Here is a 17,518-nt window from a genome sequence, read left to right as displayed (position 1 = left end):
AGCAAAAGCTCCAGAAGAGGATGAGAGTAGTAGTCGTACTTGGGCTTGTAGTGGTAGTTGTAGTAGTAGTGGGTAGATAGGTGTTGGTTGGGAGGGTAGTAAACGGGCGTGCAGCCAAGCGAGCCGCGAACATCCGCCTCACTCAACTGGCAACTGTAGTACTACCCCTTGTGTGCGCGTGACGTCTCACCCTCTTGAACTGTCGTGCGATAAGGGTAAGAGGGTAAAGTCCGTGGGAAATCCATTCCATTTGTGTTCTATCTCTCTCTCTCGCTCTCTCTTTCTCTCTATGTATATAAATATATATATATATATATGTATATATGTGTATAGCTGAATAGTAGGATTGGTATCATGACCTAGAGTAACGCCCGGTCCGGGACACTTGTCGACGATAAAATGGGATGACCTACGACATCACCACAACTCAACGCTAAACCCGCAGATCAACTCACTGGGATATCTATATATATATTTATACTTGACCTCGACCTAATTTTTATTCTACTGTACTTTAAAAATCTTGCTGTTTATTTATTTATTTTTTATTTACTCAACTGGTAAAAATAATAAATAAATATTAAAACCTGGTTTGATAATGAAATTATTTGACTCACTGAAATGTTTAAAATAATTTAATGGTATTGAATTATAAATTAAAATAGTATGGTAATAAATTTAGTGAGGTATAAATATTAACGAGTTGATTCAAGTAAAATAAAGATAAAGTCTGAGGTAATATATAATTCAATTGTGTGGTAATTTTAATACAAGTTATATTAAATTTAAATATAACTCAAATAATTTATACTTTAAATTTTTTAATTTTTTATTTAATATTAAATATTAAATTTTTTTAATTAAAAACCCTTGTATTTAATTTACCATAAAGTCAAATAAAAAATTTACGCTTATTAAATTTTTTTCTACGGACATTTAATTACGTAACATTTTATTAAATTTTTCTGCAGAATTTTATTTATTAAAAATCCTGTACTAATAATTTGTAATAAAAATTTTAAAAAATTAATTACGTAGTTAATGTGATGTTTCATAATTACAATTGTTGTCATTGAAAGAGCCACATGTATGATAAGTGGGATTTTATTTAGCGGATCGGTGATAGAGTGGGCGCGGTAGCAGTTGGCCGGCCGGCAAGTGGAATTGAGAGCCAATTGACGGTTTAAATAGCGACGGGAATGTCAACGCGAGCTTTTACCGATGGATAGAAGCTCAACATCAATATCAACATCAACATCTACATCTACATCTATATTTGTGTCCACACTCGTGTCCATTTTCCAATTGGGTACACACAAGTACTACCGCAGGAGGCCGTTCGGGAAAACGGTGTTCGACACGCAGTTACGAATTTATCGGGAAATTAACGTGGACAATCATCCGTACTAGTAGTACAACAACCGTGTGGCCCAGTGTGCACGGGTTACGGGTTATATTCGATTAAATGTTCACACAAGGGACTATTTCCTATTATATCTTCCTATTCGTCGCTGCTCCACGTCTACAGCTACGGTTACATCGCCCCTACATGTGTGTCTCTGTATGTGTATGTATTCGACAACACCTACTGTACATTGTACCGAGATTTGCCGGTGGGTATGCTAGGCATCTACTTTGACCCGTGTCGTGGGCTAGAGTCGAGTTGACGCCTCCCCAGGGCATCATCCGAGTTGCGCCGTCGCCCAGAAACCCTATAAAGCGTAATCGCTTCGTTTAATTCTTATTTTTTTTTATTCATAATCAACTAATATTCAAATCTCAGAGAATAAAATTTTTTATACTTTAATTTCCTGAAAATTACTGAGTAATTTTTTTTATTTTAATTCTGGAGGTTGGAAGAAATTATGATTCGTTGAAGCCACAGTTTTATTAACAAGTTTGGTTAAATTATTTTATTCAATGATTTTAATTAAAAATTTTTTCGCGCAATAAAGTTTTAAGAAAATTATTTGCGGGTGAAAATAATAAGGGAGTAATTAAAATGAGTAAAAAATACAAAAAGTCAAGGAAAATATTTAACTGTAAAATTTTAATTATAAAATAGTAATTTGTCTTTTAGAATGGACGTATCGCATTGTCCATTTAGGTGTGGCTAGATATATAAATTTACGAATGGGAGAATATAAGTTGCCAGTAGTAATATAGTGTATGAAGTGTGCAGAGCGAATGTGGATATCCAAGTGAAAACCACATGTGCTCTATAGAGCCCACCGCGACCGCGGTTAGAGCCAATTCGTGTGTGTGTACCAATGCAACGAACTACCGGAATTCCGTGGTCTCGGTTTGCTGCATAATTGCGCGTTTCGATGGATGCACCTGAAACAACACTCCCTTTATCCTTTGATATTCCCAATTATTGTCACTCTGTATTCCATCCACTATTCCTCTCCTCCTTATTCCTCGTCCTCCCTCCGTCAATCATTCACCAAAAATAACTTTTCATATTTTCCGAAAGGTGGAAATATAAATGTTTGAAGTTTTTTTTAATTTTAAAAATAATTTCGCACATAAAATATTTACGCCTCACGTCCTTTTAAATTTATTCAATTTTTTTAGTAAAATAATATGCATATAAAGGACTTAATTTTTTTTTATCCATGAAAATGCAGCAAGTCATGAATAATCAACAGTTGGGTGGGGTTTTGAGTCTTAAAAAATCGATGGGCTTAAAAAATAAAATACAAACTACGGGTTGTCGGTGTAGATGTGGAGTACAGTTGAGAAGAGAAGAGAAGTAAAATGAGCGAAAATAGTAGTGTGAATGAAGAAGCACTTGATCGTGATCAAGAGCTTGCAAAAGAGTGGGTACTTTTGTGATAAGAGTCACCTGGTTGAAAAGGACTCTCGAAATACGATCCAGATCGACGGTTGGAACTCACAAAATGACATTTTCCTTGTCGTATAGTCGGTTAGTACATATATAATAAAATATATAGACGTATAAATGGGAAACATGCTGGTGTACAGCAGCAGAGTTGGGTTAAAGTGAAGAAGAAGGGGTGCAGACCACCAGCAGACGCTGGTGGCTGTGGGGGCGGTGACCGACCGCCAACGCGAATCAATACCCGCAGGAACAGGAACCGCCAAGCAACGGCAACTACTACGACTACGACGAGGATGACGACGAACACCAGGCGACAAGGGAGCAAGAAAGACCGAGAGGGAGTGCAACAGCGAGATTCGTTTGCAACAGCAAGAGCAAGAGCAAGAAGAGGTAGGAACGATGACGGCAGAGTGGAGACGAGCAAAGAGAGGTATTAGAGTGTACTGTGGTAGGGAGGAATTGAGAGTTCTAGAAGGTTCATGCATTCCAAACGTAATCAAGAGAAAAAGCCTCGTGGAATGAGGAATTGTTTGAGATATTTATTTTATGTCTCCACCGTTTTTTTTAACCATTTTCTTTTTTTTACTTTTTTAATCATTTTTATTTTTGAATCAGATTAAATTATTGGAGCAAAGGGTTTATTTTATGCATTTGCCTTGAGAATTTTAAAAATTTATTATTCTTAGTTGATAAAATTTAAATATTAAATCTCAGAGCCGTCTCATCCATATTAACTCGTTCAATTTGGTTTTGAGAACTGTCACGATGTCATTTACATATAGAATAAATGACTAACACGAACTTCATCTCAAAATACAATATCGTTATTTATTTATGTACACATACATATATATATATATTAAGAGAGAGAGGGAGAAACTATGGAAAATTTATGACAATATTGTTGATACGAATTCACGGAAACTGACGTTGATGTATGATAAGTTATGCAAATGATAAAATACTTGAATTAATTTTTCAAGTATATTTTTAGATTTGATTCGAAAGATAATTGGGAAATGCTAATGCAGTAGTACTCTGTAGTGTAATGGTTCTTCTTTAATATATACATAGTTAGTAATTATATTCCCGAGCACTTTGAAATATTATTAAAGCATAAGGGAAATGTAATATTTAGTAAGCGGATATTTTAAAATTTTTATCACGGAAAGTTGTGTTGGTAGATGGGTATTCGTAATGTGAGAGTTATTGATCTCACGCTAATTTAATCCATGGCAATATATTTTAAGAGCGCCGCATAGCAGTGAAATATTTTAAATTAACTTTTTTATGCTATTAATAAAGGAATAATATTAAATTTTAAATTACGTAGTTCTTCAAACTCATATATTTTTCCCTGAATAAATTTAAACTTTTAATTTCCCTCACATATATCTATCTATACATCGCGAAAACTTTATTTTTAAATTATTATTTTTTTTTTGAGTTATTGCAGCTTTGGCTTAAATTTTCCCGAGACTTTTAAAATTTTCATTCCAAATGTCCGTTAAATTTGAATAATTGAATGAAATAATTCACCCTCAATGGAAATTTGAAAAATTACAGCAATTAAATTGGTAATTAATGTAACTTACCATAGAAACAACTGGCGGCGGAGGATTTCCGTTCCTAAGAGCGCCAGTTTGCTGACTCGCGGAGTTTAAATTGTCCTTTGTCTGCTGCATGGGGTCTGTGTGCAAAGGCTGCTGCTGAGGTTGCTGCTGCTGAGGTTGGTGCTGCTGAAGGCCTCCTATGCCTGCTTGCGGGCTTCCTAGACCTGCCGGCGCGCTGTCTGGAGTGCTCACTTGTCTCGCTATTTTTCTATAACTCTGCAATTTGATAAAACGTAAAAAAATTTATAACTTCCGCAAAAAATGTGAAAATTCGAAATTTTGATCTTGAACAAAATTTCGAGATCGTGAAGAAGGAAAATTTCTAAAGAGATCTATAGAGATCTGAGTAAAAAGGATGTAGATCTCAATTCTGTTCCAAGTACACAGAAAAAAAAGATTTCTTAGTGCAAGAAATTTTTATTTGTCCCAAAAGAATTTTTACTTGCCTCAAGAAATTTTTTTGCATTATAAATTGAAAACTCAAAATTTCTTGAAAAGAGAATAAATTTTTTTAGAGCAAGAAAAAATTTTTTGAACCGAGAAATTTTTTCTTGTCTCAAAAGAAAATGTTTGTTTTCAATTTATAATACAAAAAATTTCTTGCGCCAAGAAATTTTTTTTTTCTGTGTAGGCTCAAAAATAAGATTGACTATAATTCATTACAAAACCAAACAATTGACCCTAATAAGCTAAAAATAATTTGTATACAGAAGACCTTTAAGTATAAAGTCCTCAAAATAGTTTTCTCACAGTTGAACGTTCATACTTGAACATATATTTACGTATCGGGTATGTACATATGTTTAAAGACATATATATGAATGTTGGCTGTGTATACTTCATCAAAACTTTAACAATTTATATAAAATATATAACTAAAGCTCAAGCTTTCCTCGAGCACGTTATTTCATCTATTTCTCTTGAGAATTCAGTCAAGAGACTCTTGTATTTCTTAGTTCGTATACCCGTGAGCGTGACCTCCTCTCGAGGAAAAGTCTTTACATGCAAAGTAAAATAGAAGGTAAAGTTGAGGCTAAAACTTAGCTTGAAAGTATGTTTGTTTACTTGTCTTATATTATATCTATTCTGTTTTATTTGCTCAGCTCAACTGATTTGTATATCATTTATGAAAAGTTCCTCTCAAATTTATGTCATCTCGTAGCTCATAACTTTCTTTTATTTTCCTCCTCGGAATGTCAGTAAAGCGTCCGAAATTCGGGTTAAATTTTACGAGTGATTTAGAAACGAAGGATGGAATTCAAAAATTGATGGATAAATAGTCTTTTTGCGGCAATAAAAGACGTATCGATTTAAAGGAAGTGAGATATATTTATCTTGTATATAATCGTGGATCGTTCGCACACGATTCGCGAACTCGTCTCTTGGCTGAGCGCCCAAGCCGGAAGCCAACGATCAGCTCTTCCGCTAGTATTCGATTATATATGTCCAAGATATATGTTGATTTATATTATTTGATTTATTTTGTATATATATGTACATACATTGCCGATGTTATTGTTATTTATTATTTAGAGAATTTATTTATTTACTTGACTTTAACTGTCTTTAGTTTTTATTTTTTTTTATCAATACTTGAAGTAAGTTTTTATTGATATAGATTAATGTAGTTGAATGTAATTAACTGATGTGTGGTAAAAAAAAACTTGGTTAAACAATACGAAAACTTGTCAGGGTCGTCTTTGTAAGAGCATTCTTACTATCGAAGGCCAAATGACTTTTATGTACAGTCTGGTTTCAAATTTTATTATCTACCTCATATTTTTTTATTATTTTTATTTTATTCATATAAATTATTGCCAATATTCATAAATATTAATCATAAAAAAATTTGTTCGATTTATTTTTATTTTCAGATTTTTTAAAATTATTATTCAAATTTTTAATCAAACGTGCCGAGGTATAATAAAGGCTCCAATAAAAAAAGTTTATGTAAATATTTAAAAAAAAAAAACGTCGAAATTGAGCAAATATTATTTTTCATTAAATATTTATTATTTATAATACCTCCCTGTTATTCAAACTCTCCCTTATTTTGAATTTAAATAATCCTAAGAAAATTTTCTCAAATAACATCTAAAATACACTGGGTTTAATATTTCACTGGAATAGTTAACAAAAAAATATTTACTTTCCAAAGAAACTATTTACCCAATTTCAGAAATTTATTTAAAATAATAATATTTGTTCGAGCAATTTTAGCTAATTGGCAAGTAAAAAAAAACATTTATACAAAATTCCACTAATGGAAAATTTAATTGAAAGCAAAATAAAAATACACTCATTTCATTTCGTTATTTGTTATTTTTTTATACTCCATATACTTTATTTTTTATTATTTATACATTTTTTACTTTCGCCGCGTAGCCGTGAGTGGTTGGTGGGTAACAAAAACGTAAAGTAAATGCCGTATTTTTTAATACTTTTTTTCTGTTTGCTACAAGCAGTGCGCCCGACGAACGGAGAAAGAGAACAAGATAAGAGTATACAGTTCCGTCGAGAATTCATTAAGTCAAGTACTTATCGAATGAAGGGACCGGTCTAGCTCTATATATACCGCGGTACCCACCATTACTAATTTACCTCTGAACTAAATTAAAAATATTTAAATAAATAAATAAATACAAGCAAAGACGCCGAGCAAATTGAGCCTTTAAATAAAAATTCATTTTCTCCCTCCGTTAAATTTTTCACTTCTCCCTTACACTTGAAAAAATGACAAGACAGTAAAATGTTTTTCATTTTCGCGCGAAACGGAACTTGGAAAAAATTTGAAAAAATTGCAGTCCAAAATAATTTAAAAAAAAATTGAGAGGCTTATTTTGCCCTTGGAATTTAATTCTGCCCAGCCCTTGTGCAAATAAAATTTGAAAGGGAAAAATTTAAATCCGGATCTCTGTTTCCAATAATTATTTAATTACAGGGGATTTAATGAAATACCTTATCAATAGAGTACAGCACATTTGCATCCGTTAAATCTAGCATACAGTAGGCTTAAATAGCTTCTCTCAACGAGTTATTAATATATAAACTAATAATAATTCAAAGGTTTAATCTGGCTTACTCGAGCAATTTAAATTCATTGTGTCCATGCCGGCCATTAAATCCCATATCAATTCATTACTGTTATTATTATTGTTATTGTTATTATTTTATTACTATTTTTTAATTCATTATTTTTTATAATCCTCAAAGCTATCCAATAACAATGTCCGCCGTAAAGCTACTCCAAACAATATAAATATTATACCTATTTGAAAAGATAAAGTACCCGGTACCCAGTATCCCATCCCACCACTCACGTACTTTTCGCTTCAATAAATTTTCTACAATAAAAAATAATGAGTAAAATCGTTATCGTTTAGCGGAAATTTTTAAAAATGCTTTCAATTTTTTTACCTCCATTATTATTATTATTTAAAAATATAATAGGATCCTAAATAACAAAAGACACTAAAAAATTATTGGCCTGTCATAAATGGACCCGTAATTCATTCGCCCGTCAATCATAATTTTAAATGCCGGATAAATGGATCTAAAAAAATTTAAGAATAAGAGGTCCATGAACTCTCAGCTCAATATTTTTTGTTGTAATATTTAATATTTTTAGTTCAATATTGAATAGCAGAGAAAATTTAATTCAAATTTTCGGAGACCTAAAAACCCCTTGTTCTACTTAGACCCATTTTTTTTTTTTATTTATATCCATATAGATTTTTATTCACCAAAATAAGAAATGGGAAATTATCAAAATATTCCAAATTTGGACTTTTTTAAAATTTCAAGACTTAAAAATTTCGAACTCCATCAATTAATTTTTTTCCGGAAATGAATTTATAAAATTAGAGAATTTTCTTTGAGGAAAAGTAAAGTGACTTTGTTCACTTTACGTTAAATTTAAGTCTTCTGTCTTACTTAAATATATGTGTATATGAATATACGTTTGTATATGTATACAAATGTATATAAATGTTATGAATAGAGTAAAGTGTAGGAGATAGAAAGATACGAGAGTAGTAGTAACATATAACAGAGCTACTTATCTCCCCACGAATGAATAGAAGTGTAAGCTTTGAGCTATGTCGACTTGACTACTCTGTCTACCACTGTACTATCCCTTTGACACTCTGACAAGATAGCAACCCACGTGGATACACCACGTGCTGCTTTATTTATCAACAATTATTATACATCTTTATATTTTTATTTTTTTTTTATTACTAAAAAAAAAACTTAATCTACTTGACGAATGCTCAGTGAATTTTCTAAAAAACCTCAAGATTTGAAACCCTTCATTTCGAGTACTCGTTTCACTGTCGAGTAAATCATCAGGTTTGCAAGTGTCTGCAAACCTCGAATATAAATACCGCGAGTGCGAGCCAGACGTGCTTGGCGAAAAATTATGCACTTACGTATTGTTCTATTGTCTGAAACTACTCGCCCCTGTTAAAAGTATTTTTATGTTTCAGTAAATAAATAAATAATTAATTAAAAAATTTTAATCCCGAAAGTTTTGATAAAAAAACATAATGGAGCTGAGATAAAAGGAAAATTAATTTCAATATCAAAGTTGCAAACTCACGGGTAAATTTAATTTCGCAGACTTTTATATTTATAATATATGTATATATATATAGTAGATATATATACATATATATATATCATTAAAATTAATTTTACTCAACTCTCTTCCGACTTATGCTCTCACTCTCGTTCCCGCGCAGTGCAAAATCACAAAGTGAGAGAGACAATTCGACCTCGACGCCGTTCACTGAACCGTCTCTCCTTTTTTTTATTTTATTATTTATTTTATTTTCTTTCTACCGGCTGACAGTTAATAAAAATTAGTTCGTAAATTAAAAATACTTGAAACAAATTTTTTTATTTTTAAATTAAATACCAAGTGCCCAATAACTTCTAATTAAAGTGTAATTATTTACTATCAGCCATGTCCAATTAAATAAAAATTAAATGACGCGAAAGCTCACCTCTTTTATTTACTTATTATTAGATTAATATGACAGACAAGTAAACTTGCTCGTCACTTGCCAATAAAATCGATTTCCTCGACAAACTCTCGTAACTTTCTACGACGTTTACGTCCACGAATTTACTGTCGTCAAAAATTTAGGTATCAATTAAATATCTCACAGTACCAGTTGATAAAAAATTGACTTAACATCTACAGGGTACAGTGTACACGTTTACAACAGTAGAACTAACGACATTGATACCGACAAAAAATATGACAATTTATAAATATATTTAAGGATAAATAAAATAATCACTGATCACGATAACGCGGAGTTTAAACTGGTCGTCCACGTTCGAGGTCCCTCGTGCTAGAGGTTGTGTTCTCCCTTAGCCAGTCTCTTTCGTTACTCCCTCTTTTCGTAAGCCTCTCTCCTCCGCGCTTAACTTTACTCCGTTCCTCTCTACTGTCTTTCTCTACCGTCTCTGCGCTCTTTGACTCCTCGGTCCTCTACTCGCGTCCTCGGGTTCTCTATACTCTACTACTACTACTTGCACTCTCTTTCTCTCTTTCTCTCCTTCTCCCTCTCCGCCCTCTCTCTCACTATTGCAAATTCCGGCGTATACGTAGCACGATGCTCCTGCGCTTATCACAACTCACTGACATTAATATACATTCCACTTTAATTTTTAATTAAAATTTTTACTTTTTTTATCTCCATACATCTTATTTAATATTGCATGCATTCTTTTTGACATTTTTTTTTTTCATTTATAATTTACTCTATTTTCCATTAGACTCAAAAATTTTACATTATTAATTACCCTAAAAAAAATTAATTTAATGACAAAAAAAAAATTATATATATACCTGATACTGTTAATAAAAATGATAAAAGCGTGGAGTGACTTGTGAAAAAAGCAGCGAAAAAAAAAATAAAATAACACTTTTTTATTTTTTCAAATACGCGCGACTTGTCGGAGCACACGGGATAATGCGTCTGGTACATGAGCCAGAGGAACCGCGACTATCCTCCGCGCGTGCCGTCTCTGTATACCGAACCTCGTGCACATCTCACTTTACCGTTCGCGTCTGCACGTACCCTCTCGCTCGGTTCCACTTTCCCCGTCTCTTTCTATCGCCGTCTATCGTTCTCTCTTTCACTATTTCGTCCCTCTGCGCCCCACACACACACACGAATACACACGTACACTAAACTCACCTACCCAAGCTCGCGAATATTCTCCATCTACCTATCGTACATCCATACACATACCGAACCCCCACACGAACCCATACATATATATATTTATATACCTCTAACACACGTTTGTAAGTCGCGACGCGTCAATTTCGCGTTTCTTCGTGTCTTCGGGAACCCCCGTACGAGAACAACGTCGCACCCGAGAACTCGGAAACGTTCGTGTCTTTCCGGCAATTGCTTTATTCTCCTCTTTCACTTCACTTCTTCTCTTCCTATTCCTATTCCTATTCCTTCCTTACACACTGTATCCTGTATACTATATGATACTTAAACTCGTACTTGCATCCTTAATACTTGTAGTAGTATAGCTTTTACTTTGACTACACAAGTAAGCTCAGGATATATCAGGATATACTTGATGTATATGTATGCATATATTTAATATCCGTCCATCGGGAATTTAAAGTCACAACCCATAGTAATCAATAATTAAATTTTTTCGTTTGCCTAAAACTGACTGAAAATGTTTGTCAAGTATGAGTTTATTTGAATTTATATAGCAGATGAGTATGGAATGATGGTAAAAATGAATGTGTAATTGGTGGATGAGACTGTCGAGGGTAGATGAGTGATGAGTGAATGACAAGTGGTGGGGAAGGGGTGGGACGAATTAAATGGGATTTGGTTTATTAACAAATTTAGTATATTGCGGCAACAAGTTGCACGGAGAGTAAAAGAGAGAGTGTGGTATCAGAGATCGTGTTAGTAATAGTGAATAACCACCCTCGTATTGCACACGAGTAGCGATATATTCCCGTGGCGTTCGCCAGCAGATAGGATAGCTCTTTTGGCATTTCCCGTGGCGTGCACGGGAAAGCTCTAGAGCTGTAGAGCTTGCGGGTGTAAAGTGTAAAGCGATCCGCGTCATCCCTGCTACTACAAGAAATCTAGAGTACGGTTGGTTGTGTACACCCGACCTACGGTTAGCCACTCTGACTCCTATCCGACTCTTACTCTTACTCTTACTCTTACTCACTGCTTGCTGTTAACACGCCAACTTACGCTATATACCGCAAAGCTCTCGGCCCGTCTGAAGATCGTCTATACCCACAACGATACGTATCCCGAGGGTCTTTTACATACTTATGTCTTCTCGAATAAACTATCGAGATTTCTCAAGCGGCTTTTAATATTTTCCTCTTAAATACAATCAACTATTCAATTTTTGTTAATTTATTTACTCATTAAAAAATTCACATCAAATTTTTCGCACAAAATTTTAGATTTTATTTTTAAAAATCGATATTCAAAATTTTCGTGATCTAATTTTGAGATAAAAAGAGTCTTGCTGATAAAAAAATCTTAATTACTTTTATGCTGTTTTCGAAGTCGACAATAATTAAGTAATAAATAAATCAGACGCAACAATCTAAATAGTTATTAACAAAACGATAATTAAATAATAAATAAATTAATCTCTGTCAAGAAAAAGTATTAAAAAAGTTAAATAATAGCCTTAGTATATTACACTATTGTAATCCCTAGAGTTTTAACATTCATTAAATTCATGCCGTAGGGAGGATTCATACATACATACATACATACATACATATAGTAGCCATTTTCTATATATATATTTAGAGTATCACAAATGCAATAATAGTCCGAGAAGCTTGGGGTACGATTTACGTACACATAAAAATCGATCCTTTTTATATATACACATATATATATTTATATATATAACCATCTCTGTCTCTCGCTTCACCAAAATGAAATTACACCCAACCGTGATGAATGTATATACTATTACGTTCCTCGCCCATTTCGTTTAATTAATTTAAACTCTACGAGATTATAAATTGGTAAAACCAATTGGACGTTGATTAAACAAAACGTGAGTAATAACTAAAAATCTATAACTATTTAAGGAAAGAAAACACCATGAATATTTAATTTAACATCTCATCTCCTCCACTCACTTCCTCATTACATATCCAATTTTTTTTTTTTTTTATGCCAATACTTTGACTCCGTATTCATTCCCCGCCTAATGTTGTTTTAATGTCAGGCCATTTTACAGATAAAAAAAAAACAATAGATGAAATATTGAAGCTTATCGATGTGTTATTGCTCGGCAATATATTTATAAAATGATACATACACTGATGCACGTGAACTAAAATAGACACGTGCAATCTGGATCGGCAGACGTGTATCAGCTTCCTTTGTTCTCTATCACATAAGTTATAGTTACGCTGCTATACACAAACACACAACTAAACGTCAAATCACATAACTTAGCGATCCACATTCTATATAAAACTTGTTTCTACTCGTGTAGAAGTAAGGAGGGATACTTTTAGATGATTCATCTGTACTTTAATAAATAATATGAATTATTAAATTTCATTTTATTTGTTACTCCAATGGATTTTTTTTGAGAAATAATTTACGACCGGGTTTTATTAAGCTGATCTCCTTTGTAATGAAAATAATTCTCGTTTGATAATTAAAAATGCAAATTTTATTTTAACTTTTATTATTTGCGATATATATTCTGGGGTAATTATTTTTTTAATTAAACTATAGAGTATTAATTAAATATTTTTTTTATGAGGGAAACTGAATTTTTTTTTAGTACGGGTGCAGTTTTTATCGACGAGATAATTTTTGAACTTAAAGTTATTTTACGTTGATAAATTATCAATTAAATATATGCATGGTAATAAATATAATAAATAATGCAAATAGAGCTTGATTAATATTTACGTAATTTAAATAATGTAAATATTAATAATTGGCGGTAAATATTTGACGTAGCGTAACATTACTCATCGGTACGGATATTTATAAATTTGTGTGTAAATAACGTCGTTTGGGGTAAAATGGACAGCTGAATATGACGAGAGATTTTTTTACCGTAAAAATAATGTACATTTGTTGAAAAAAATTTTTTTTTTCCTAAAATAAATATTTTACTTGGGTAAAAATTTGTGACTCGACTGCGAATAATTTAAAAAAAAAGTTTTTTGATTTTAATGCAGATTTTACTGTGCAAAATTTTTTTTTTTAATTTGTGTCTCATTTTCCTCCGGACACTTACGAATTTACGTGGCTCATCTTGCACGGTCTGGTATATAAATTTTATGATCACCCATAAATAGAGTTTCTAAGACGAACATTAATTTTACTTTGAATTTTACAAGTCACATCTATTTTTGTGAAGGAATTAATTAAATTAAAATTGTCACTGGCAATAATTAATAACTTTATAAATTTTAATGTCGAAAGTACAAATTTATCTGAAGAGACGGGAGTTTAAGTTTAAAAATGGCTGACGTGGGTATAAAATATAAAAAAGTGTATAATAATAATGAAAAAGAAGAAAAAAAAAAGAAAATGCAATAAAAAATATTGAGCGGTGAGATGAGGTTGAAGGTTGACAAGAGGGCGGCGGGTGGGAGAGGATGAAATTGAAAGAAGAAGAAATAGGAGTTTATATATGTATGTATATAAATGGCAGCGGAGTGTTATGTTGTGTGTGGTGCAGTCGAGTGTGTGCGAGTAGTTTGGGCTCCGACCGCCAGAGGCTTGAAATGATAAAATTTTAAACATGGCCGTACCTCTCCCTCAGTCAGGCGTACCAAGGCACAATCGATCAATAATCTGCCTTGTTTAATAGAGGTACCAAAAATTTTTATTAGCTTCCGAGCTTCAAAGTAGCCCGCATTCGGAAGCAATGTTTTGGGAAAAGGAAAAACATTCGAGGAGGAAAATAAAAAAACAGAAAAAAATAAAATACTTGAATGGAATGTTTTTTTTTGTCGTTTTTATCGGGTTGCTTTTTGTTGGCGAACAGCTGGAAGGCACACCCTCTTGAGCAACAAGAGGATCCTTTGCGCGGATATTTTTTCAGCTTTTATTCAGTATTGTTTTTAAATGACTGTAATTGTGTACAAGCTTTTTTTATTTTTCTGTCAAGCTCAAGGAGATAGAGTTGCTGATATTTTTTGTACAAACGGGTTTAATGACGAAGAATATTTCACGGAAACAATTTTATCAAAAAAGATTATTAATGATTGTTGAGCTTTGATGTTCGATAACACGAGATTGCAAAATCATTTTTTTTACTTTTTTCTTTATTAATTTAATGGAGTTTCATTAAAAGTAATTTACTGATTTCTTCAAACAAAAATTTAGCGGAAAAATTATTTATTAATTTTTCTTAATGAAAATTTGTAAGAAAACTTATTTATGAGATTTTTTAAATAAAAACTTGTAGAGTAAATTTTTAAATTAAAAAAGTTGAGTAACAATTGAGTAAAGTTAAGTAAAAACAATTATTTAAATTAAAAAATTACTTACTCTTGTTGCACCTTTTCCTCGACCTCTACCTCTTTCTCTAAAAGTGCCATCACCGGTTTGTAAATGATATAAATGCTGTAACAAAAAATAAAAAAATTTGTAAATAAGAAAACTTTTCCAAGTACTTGTAAATTTTTCTTTTATTTTTTCTTTTACTAATTTGAAAAACGGCCGTACTAATGCCGACACTGAATGATTGACGGCAGGTAGATAAGGTAGAGTCCACAAAAAATCTAAAAAAAAGTGTAACGAAATCTACAGTACCCGCTATTTTTATCGATCTGCATTTTACCGACAGCTTTTGTGTATCGACAGTACGAATTTTTCCTCCGCGGCTAATATCGATACCTACTGCACCTCGCGAGCAAATGTTGCGTCATCACGTCGAAAAAAATTGAAAACCGTTGAAATTTTTTTTACGCATGCGTGCGTACGTACGTACGGCGAAAGAAAAATTGATTTTTTTGCCCATTGCGCAGGAAATTAAATTACCTTTCAAACGTACTCAACTAAAAATTTAATTATCAACTCAGCATAGTTCTCGTGTCAGTGCCCATCCACACTTTTTCAACCCTTCTCAATCGCAATTAAACTTTTGATAAATATCTAATTAGATCATCGAGCAAGAACTTTAATTGGCAAACTAAAAAATTATTCACTTCTGAGGCTCGAAAAATATATTTTTTCACTTAGATTTCAATAATTGCACTGAAAAAATCCAAAGCGTACATAATTTCAATGAAAATATGTGAGATCGAGGAAGTGAAGGCAAGAAAATGTAAATCATCATTTTTTTTGCTCTCATTATTTTTTTCTTGTAAAGGGGTAAATTAACAGCATCGATACACATAAACATGATGTACCTTTTTAATATTTTCACTTAGCGAACCCACTGGGAATATTTTCACACCTAACAAAAGTATCCATGTCGCATTAAATAAACCCACGCTCGAAAGACAGGGGTGCCTTGAACTCGTGTCTTTTTTACTCGTGTCTTCCTCTTCTTAACACATTAAACATGTAATATATACACAACTTTTCCTTGCATAACATTATATAACACCCTTCTTGACCATTGCCACGGATTTCCCTCGCAATCCCATTATGCAACCCCGGCATTCCGTTGCCAACATCGAACTCAGCCCCTAGTACCAGAATCAGGTATGTTCTCGGCTGTGTTACAAAGCCGGGATTGAAAAGGGGCCACGGCAAATGTCAATATCGGGAAACAGATTTTCAGTGAGAAGAAAAAAGGAAAATGGTTTATACCGATGGCCATGGATAGGGCGCGAATCAGAGCGTAATTAATAGAGGAAAAGATATTACATTTTCTCGCTTATTAAACGTGTGGGATCCTCAGGATTAAACTCACATAACAATCCCCTGGTTGCTACAGGTTTGCTCGCATGGAAGAATAAATGTGTAAGCTCTTTTTAAATGTGCGGCCAACTTTTAATGAGATTAATCGGGTTGGTAGGGAAATATCTATAATCAGTTTGGGTTCGATGTAAAAATAAAAATCTTTGCCGAGATTAGTCATGTGAAAAAAGTTTAGATTGATAAAATATCATCACTTATTGAAAATTAATTAATTTAATAATTAATATATTCATTTTTTTTTTTAATGTCATTTAATCAAAATTTTGGTAATGATCAGAATCACCCAGGAAAACATGGGCTGAAAATAAACCAAAAGGACTATAGTCCCGGGTCAAAAATAAAACTTGATTCACCCTCGCTTCACCTTATTTTCTTTTGAAGTTATCTTAGACTTAGATTACATATTTTTTAACGTTTTGAACTTTTTTCATCTTAGTTTCAATTTATTTGTATTTTTTTGGTCAATTTTGACTTGATTTCAACTTTTTCGTCTTAAATCGTGACTAAGTAAGCCAGTTGAGTCTAAACCAAGGCGAAAACTCAATGTATTTCATATCTCCGTAAAAAAGAGTCGAGTTTGTCTTGTGAAAAACGGCTCCAAATTTCGACTTGGTAAACCAAGTCTAAATCAAGTTTTATTTTTGACCCGGGTCTTTATAAATTTGGCTGAAATTGCGCTGAAGCCGCAGAATTTTATTGGCCGAAGCCGAAAGTTGACCGAAATTTTATTATTTTGAATAAAAATGCTGAAAATCAATCCTTAAATTGAGTCGGTCTTTTTTCGGTCTAGTTGTCAGATGAATTTCGGCCTAGTTAGTTTTCGGTCTTGTGTTCACTACCTGGTCCTTTTGTCGGCCGATAAAAAATTTCTTCTTTTTCTGGCTTGAAATTTTTTTACCCAGACATATAATAAATGTTTATATTCATCCTTAAAGATAATATTTTTTAAAATAATTAATGATTAAATTTATATTTATATCATTCCGTAAATAAAATTGTCAAGTATGACATTATCTGTCCAATAAAATCAGTAATATTAATTAAACATGAGTTAAAATTTTTATTATTAATATTTATTATTGACATGCGACGATATTCTTGTTTCCTTAATTATTTTC

At 32.4% G+C, this 17,518-nt stretch overlaps 1 protein-coding gene across 3 annotated transcripts in view; it reads right to left on the bottom strand.

Annotated features, from left to right (window-relative positions):
- LOC130667433 (methylcytosine dioxygenase TET) overlaps nt 1-17,518 on the bottom strand; it is a 73,047-nt gene that overhangs the window by 14,831 nt on the left and 40,698 nt on the right. Inside the window, exons 3-4 of one of the 3 annotated variants that reach the window (XM_057469002.1) lie at nt 15,021-15,095; nt 4,441-4,674 (exon numbers count right to left, since the gene is read on the bottom strand). In XM_057469002.1, coding sequence (XP_057324985.1) covers nt 4,441-4,674; nt 15,021-15,095 — 309 coding nt within the window. Of the gene's footprint in view, nt 1-4,440; nt 4,675-9,464; nt 10,166-10,318; nt 10,469-15,020; nt 15,096-17,518 lie in introns of those variants that run through there. The other 2 variants (XM_057469004.1, XM_057469003.1) reach the window with 2 other exon arrangements.

This window comes from Microplitis mediator, chromosome 5, assembly GCF_029852145.1.
Source record: "Microplitis mediator isolate UGA2020A chromosome 5, iyMicMedi2.1, whole genome shotgun sequence".
In the NCBI taxonomy this organism is placed as follows: Eukaryota; Metazoa; Arthropoda; class Insecta; order Hymenoptera; family Braconidae; genus Microplitis; species Microplitis mediator.
Note: the sequence above shows the minus strand (reverse complement) of the source record. Positions and strands in the feature narration are given on the sequence as shown.